The sequence below is a fragment of the Haliotis rubra genome, unplaced genomic scaffold (genome assembly GCF_003918875.1).
Source record: "Haliotis rubra isolate DU_JTF1 unplaced genomic scaffold, ASM391887v1 Scf67, whole genome shotgun sequence".
NCBI classification, from domain to species: Eukaryota; Metazoa; Mollusca; class Gastropoda; order Lepetellida; family Haliotidae; genus Haliotis; species Haliotis rubra.
This window is the reverse complement of record NW_025767379.1, coordinates 2,641,586-2,649,111: the sequence shown is the minus strand read 5'-3', so window position 1 is coordinate 2,649,111 and position 7,526 is coordinate 2,641,586. Positions and strand designations below refer to the sequence as shown.

General features: G+C 40.1%; 1 protein-coding gene across 1 annotated transcript in view; it reads left to right on the top strand.

Moving 5' to 3' along the window:
• The first annotated feature begins 763 nt into the window (after positions 1 to 763).
• LOC124257649 overlaps positions 764 to 7,526 on the top strand; it is a 30,153-nt gene continuing 23,390 nt past the window's right edge. The window contains exons 1-4 of the mRNA XM_046691758.1: positions 764 to 891; positions 2,157 to 2,371; positions 4,255 to 4,344; positions 5,069 to 5,192. Of these exons, the coding sequence (XP_046547714.1) occupies positions 840 to 891; positions 2,157 to 2,371; positions 4,255 to 4,344; positions 5,069 to 5,192 (481 nt within the window). The 5' untranslated portion in view covers positions 764 to 839. The remainder of the gene's footprint in view (positions 892 to 2,156; positions 2,372 to 4,254; positions 4,345 to 5,068; positions 5,193 to 7,526) is intronic.

Genomic DNA, 7,526 nt, shown 5'->3' with positions numbered 1-7,526 from the left:
GCCGGTCGGACACCGCTAAGGTTAAAACTGCGTGGTTGTGTTTTAAGCCAGTGATTGATGGATCTGTGTTTGTGCTTGATGAGGAACAGGAGGGTTTCTGAACAAAGACACTGACGAGAACTTGTTTGTCTGTTTGTTTGTTTGGTTGGTTGGTTGGTTGGTTGGTTGGTTGGTTGTAAGAACAAGCACGTTAGGGATTGCAAACGACGTGCTACATAAAGTCACATTGACTACTTGACAGAACTGCCAAGTTTCATAACACAAGGGCCTGTCTGAATCTCTGAAGCACGGTCTTTCTGACGGGAATGGCCAAGCAGACGATGCGAGCGAGACAACTGAAATCTGAACAAGAAATACTACTGGCTTGAGATGAAATGCTGTGTGTTTTTATTATATTTCTTTGTGTAAAACGCTTGATATAATTTGTCATGTAGAAACTGTGTGCGATGATGCAATAACTATGAAGTCAAATAACAATTTCACTCACTCACTCACTCACTCACTCTATCATATACCTGCAGGCAACATGCGCCCGTTCCCTACAAGGTAAACAAGGTATGACACCAGAGGTGTAACATTGGCAGATTAACTTTTTGTAGGTAGACAATTACAAATTGAAATCAATCTAGGTCAGGGCGTACATATCAAGTCGTGACTGAATATGAAAAGCGAACGGGAGTTTTCCCAGACACAGCGCGTATTTCACAATGTATACAGCCATTGATACTATGGGCATTGAAGCGTACAGGTATACAAAACTGTGTCCACCTACGAAGGTATGCAGATATCAATGTTTAAATGCATTCACACGACCTAAGCTGACATACAGTTTTCTGAAAATGAGAGTTCTCCTCCTGTTCATCGTAAGCCGGTTTGGATTGTGCCAAGACAGTGAGTTCCCTAACTTCTTCTACAATATGACGTTCATGTTGAGTAATGTCCATTTAACATATGACATGCCATTAGGTTTCGCATTTCACTTTGTTTGAATGTAAAGAAGATTTACTGGTGACTACTTTTGTATATTCGTTGTGAAAATTATCAAGATCACCGTTATATAGTCATAAAAATGACAGCTACCAAACACTTTCCATAATCATAATATCGTGGCGACAAGGGAGTTATTGGACGACTCAGACTATATTCCCATCATATCATAGGTATGTGTTTATGAATCACTATAACACGATGATGATATCAGGTGCTCGTCAATCGTCATCACATTCTGCCCCACTGGTGGCACTTGTTGTGAGTTGCTATCACAGATACCATTCATATTGTATCTCACTGTCATATATGTCTGTTGTATCAATATAATGTGTCATACTTTCAATACAATCATGCCATTCATACAATCTCTCGTGGTCAGACCGTGCGTTACGTCAGTGTACAGTGAGATGAGCAGACATGGGTTCATACGCTGCGAGCATATTGCGACGGGCATGTACGTGTGTGCGTGTGGCTGTTTGTGCAAGTACAGACCTACCCCTTTTTATGGTGCTAGCCCACGAAGATACCATGACGCTGATCAATATGGGAACCACACTGAGACAGTTTGCTGACCAGTAAATGTTTTAGTCTCTAAATACAAGTCAAGGTGTTTACAAGAATAAATAAGGATTTACTGGTTTAACACATCTGACAACAGTATGCTGCCTGTCAGGATTTGACATACCGGTTGTATTGGATGCAACGTCCCGATGGGGTCGGGGAAGACACTTATAACTCGACACCCGATTCTAAGGATTATTCCTCTCACTGGAATAGGGTATTGGAGATTCTCCAGCCTCAATGTCCTAGGTGATCATTTGGCAATGCTAAGATACATTAACATATCTTATGACATTTGTCGGTACTGACTGACTGACTGACTGACTGAGTTTGGTTTTACGCCGTTTTTAGCAATATTCCAGCAACATCACGGCGGGGGGACACCAGAAATGGGCTTCAGACATTGTACCCATGTGGGGATTCGAACCCGGGCCTTCGGCGTGACAAGCCAACGCTTTAACCAGAAGGCTACCCCACCGCCCCTCACATATCTCAGGACAATTACCGGTAGACAATTAAACACCTCACAGATGCAGATACCGGGAAGTTCTTACACCTCATCATTTTACACCTTTTGGGTAATGTGTTGTTTTCATATTTTCTAGACATTGAAGCGTCCGTCGATATTTTGAAGCCACATCCGGGGTTGAGAAGCTGTACTCTCCCCAGGGAGTTTACAGTGACTGTAAGGACGCATAATGAGTCCGCCACACTCCGGCTGGTGACCAGCACGTCAGTGAAGTCTACAGCCCCAGTATATGTGTGTAGACAGGAGAAGGGAAACCCGGTCATCGTCAGAGATACAGTGTTGGACCCGGAAGTAATACTGCTTTCATAGCTCATTCCCATTTGTACTGCAAGTACATTGTACAAAGATCGATATAAGCTTCAATGAATCTGAAAGTGTTTGATATCGTACTTAAAAGTCGACAAGGATACTTTACACAGATCACAACAGCGAGTTTTGAATTCACAAAGACTATTATAGTATGACCAGAAATTATTGAGAATTTTAGGAATATGTTAAATTGGATTTCTAGTATAAACAACATTGACCAGCTATCAAGTGCTTGGTTTCATTCAAGAAAGACAACTCTGTTCATCCTTTTTCATTAGTTTGTGAAGAGTTATCCCCCTTTGTTTACTTGCTAGCAGACGACATTTTCAGTGATCCTCAATATGGATGATTTAGAGAAGAGGAAGTTGCTTTTAGAGTATTATAACAAGGACATCAGATCAGCTAAAGTGATTTCAAGTAGAACAGGCATCCCTTTGTCCACTGTTTATCGTGTTTTGAAAAATATTGCAAATGGATATGGCATTGAGCACCAGGGGGGCGCAGGTAGGCCCAGAAAATTGACTGTCGGTGACAGGGGGCGGCTTGGTATTCTTGTTTCTAAAAACAAACGAAGGAGTTTAGAAAACTTAAGGCTGGATATGATTGATAGAGGAACTGTGGCTGTCTGTAAGGAGACAATTAGAACTGAGCTGCATGCAATGGGTTGGCAGAAAAGTCGAAGAATTCCATCACCGATCATGAAACCTGAACAATAGGAGCGAAGGTTGAACTGGTGCTTACAGCATAGAAATTTTAACTGGGACAATGTGATTTTCTCAGATGAAAGTTCTGTGTGTCTGTTTCCTAATACACTGAAATTCTTGACCAAACAAACTGAAAAACCTTTGTATCAGCACCCAAAGTACAGTCCGAAATGTAACGTATGGGGTGGCATAACTGTGTAAGGGGCAACGCCCCTCTGTGTATTTGAAGGGAATATGAACAGTGAGCGGTACACAGATATTCTCGAGAGACATTTACTTCCATCTGCTCACGTGTTCTATGGAAAGTTTTGGATTTTCCAGCAGCACAACGACCCAAAGCATCGTTCAAAGCATTCACAGGCCTGGTTTCGGACCCAAAATATGACATTATTAGATTGGCCAAGCTATAGCCCTGACCTAAATCCAATAGAAAATGTTTGGGGACTTGTGAAGGAAAGTGTCAATAAGAAAAATCTGACAAATATTGCTGAAATGAAAGAAGAGGTGGTCCGATATTGGGACAGCATGGACCACGACTTTCTAACTTCTTTGATCAGTAGTATGCCCCGCCGCATTGAAGCCTGCTTTGCTGCCCATGGTGACTTGACAAAATATTAAGTGTTCACCCGTCTTTGAATCTGGAGTTATGTTCTGCTAATATTCACATTTAATACGTGAGTAATGAGTGAATTTTATTTTTTAAATTACAATCTTAAGTTCTCAATAATTTCTGGTTGTACTGTAGAAGGTAGTCAAATGTAGCAAATGCTTATTTGTTATGTTACTTTCTTGAAGCATTGCCAAGGGAATATGTACAAAGATGTGGACGTGTAGGCAGATAATGATGTGGTACCAGGAGGATATCAGACCATCTTTACTTCCATCACACAACTCTAATACATTCAGTGTCATTTCCGTTTAGTCATGTTACAAGAACATATGAAAATATATATTTCCAAGAGACGTAACTGCATATCGAAAGGCAGAGAAGTGACGCCTTTTTTCTGCAAATAAATTGCTCCTTTTCTGTGAACCATGTATGATCTAAACCTCTTGCACCTGTATTGACTTGCTATCGACGAGCGTGGATGTTATCCTGACATTCACGTGCATGCGTTCATAAAGTATGTCGACCTGGCTGTAATACTTTATTTCTTTCAGAGAACAGCCGAGTACCAGGATGTGACTCATCTGTCTAACATGGAGGTGTCCTGTGTCATGAAAAAGAACAGCAAACCATATTATATATTTGTACGTGTTGCCGATTTATTAAATTACAATCAAAATGCTGAATTTCAATTGATAAAGGTCCAGACAGGCCCAGACAGTGTCGGTGTTATAATTATGTGCATTATGTCCATGTAATAAGGAAACATATTAAATGATATTTGTTCAAAGCCTTGGTAAAGTTTTCAACTGTTTAACATTTCGATATTTGACGCTTCAGCGACAAGACATCATGACAGTTTGATAGTATTTAGTAAACACATTTCCAATCAACAATGTGATAAGAACAGATTTCTTATGCCAGTGGAAAGGGTTCCGTCACTATTATTCTTGCCTGCAGAAGAGTCAAATACAATCATACCCATAAAGAGGAATAGGTTTCTGTTTGGATGGAGGCGATCCCTCATTTCCAATACATCTCGTTATATGTGCTACTCACTATTACAGGAGTATAATGGCCAACATCCGAGGGGATGGTGTAAACCCAGCTAGAGCTCATGTCGGTATCAAAAGGTTCACACGGTCCCTAGTATGGTGATCTAACCTCAGTTGCTGGTGGTCTATAGCCTGTCTCTATATTGTGTTGTTTAGAAAATATTAGTTTATTACTTACTAGTTTAAAATTTATGTCCGTGATTGTTTCTTGTTTTTTCGGGGAAGCTGTATTGTAATGTCATAAATAGCCTATAACATATGTTAGGAACTGTGAATGTACCAAGGATGCATATTACTATTGTGTATTTTCCAGGAAGGCTTCCTCGTGTTCTCTGGACGAAGCATGTTTGAACTAAAGCCGACAAGATCTGCCTCTGGTGATGTCAAATACACACTTACATCTACAACAGTGCACAACAAACAGATAGATGCTGATGGTAAGTTGTTCTCTGACATGCCCTTCTCTGTCGGTTTAACATATATAATCACACCATTCGCTGAGTGTTCTGAAACAATGTAGATCGTTCCTCCTGTTAGAACGTGGAATGTTTTGATACTCTGTCTGAAACTATTGTCATACAAAACTGCCCATCGTTCCCAATCACTTACACCATCACATGTTAGTGATGTAATTATATCATACAAAACTGCGCATCGTTCCCAATCACTAACACCATCACATGTTAGTGATGTAATTGTATCATACAAAACTGCCCATCGTTCCCAATCACTAACACCATCACATGTTAGTGATGTAATTATATCATACAAAACTGCCGATCGTTCCCAATCACTAACACCATCACATGTTAGTGATGTAATTATATCATGGCCACGTAAAGACGAAATGGCCAAGTAAAGACCTCGGAAATGCTTCCTGCAATCCTCCAATAACAATATAAGCAACAAAGTCTAGATACAACAAAAGGTATTTGAAGTTAGCTGTTACAGATTACAGTGTCGCATTAGCTCTTTAGAGCCATTACGCCCTCAGTGCCGGTTTAGCTCTTTAGAGCCATTACGTCCTCAGTGCCGGTTTAGCTCTTTAGAGCCATTACGCCCTCAGTGCCGGTTTAGCTCTTTAGAGCAATTACGCCCTCAGTGCCGGTTTAGCTCTTTAGATCCATTACGCCCTCAGTGCCGGTTTAGCTCTTTAGAGGCATTACGCCCTCAGTGCCGGTTTAGCTCTTAAGAGCCATTACGTCCTCAGTGCCGGTTTAGCTCTTTTGAGCCATTACGCCCTCAGTGCCGGTTTAGCTCTTTAGAGCCATTACGCCCTCAGTGCCGGTTTAGCTCTTTAGAGCCATTACGCCCTCAGTGCCGGTTTAGCTGTGTAGAGTCATTACGCCCTCAGTGCCGGTTTAGCTCTTTAGAGCCATTACGCCCTCAGTGCCGGTTTAGCTCTTTAGATCCATTACGCCCTCAGTGCCGGTTTAGCTGTGTAGAGTCATTACGCCCTCAGTGCCGGTTTAGCGACAAAAATAATAGGTGAAACAAGAAACAAAACTGACTCATGTTTAGAGTTACAGTTGGGAAATGTGGACGGTTTCCAGTTAATATTAATTCTTACGTTCGAACGATGAAATATTGGGTTAAGTTAACGACAATGCATCTACTCTTAAAAAACAGTTCACCATATAAGTTATATACAGAATATAAGAGTCTTCTTGAGTCAGAGGGGTATCTGTCTTGAAATGTGGCATAATATTGATGTATCTCAAAGACTGACTGACTGAGTTTAGTTTTCGCCGCTTTTAGCAATATTCCAGCAATATCACGGCGGGGACACCAGAAATAGATTTGCCCAGAAGAACCCGGGTCTTCGGCGTGTCAACGCTTTTTGTATTCAAAGAAATTGTCCTGTATGCAAAGTAGATTTAGAAGATGAATGTCACTTTTTGTTGAAATGTCAAGCTTATAAAGAACTTCGGTATAGATTTTTGACTAAGAAGTTGCAAGCTAATATGATATCGTTTAGGAATATCTTTTACCAAACAAAACTGAAGACAAAAAAAATCTGGCTTGTTTTATATAGTATGTATATAAAATTAGAGAAAAGTTAGAAATAGGTATTAAACTTCTAAAAAATTGAAGTACAGCTATACATATATATGTTACTGATATTTGTCACTGGGGGGATAAGATGATCTATGCAGGTAGACAGGTAAATGATATGATTATGAATAAGAAATTGTTTAATCTTTTCGTTCACGCCTTCATATTGGAATATGTATGTTAATGTGTAGATGGGCATGTGGCCTTCATACGTAATAGAGATTTTGATGATGACAACCTATGCTACCTAAGTATTAATAACACGTAAAACATGCTGACCCAAGAAAGGAGACATAAAGTATGGCTGAAACCTAACACAAATCACATGGTAAACAAAAGGTGGATACATACCACAAATCACATGGTTAACATAAAGGTGGATACATACCACAAATCACATGGTTAACATAAAGGTGGATACATACCACAAATCACATGGTTAACATAAAGGTGGATACATACCACAAATCACATGGTTAACATAAAGGTGGATACATACCACAAATCACATGGTTAACATAAAGGTGGATACATACCACAAATCACATGGTTAACATAAAGGTGGATACATACCACAAATCACGTGGTTAACATAAAGGTGGATACATACCACAAATCACATGGTTAACATAAAGGTGGATACATACCACAAATCACGTGGTTAACATAAAGGTGGATACATACCACAAATCACGTGGTTAACATAAAGGTGGATA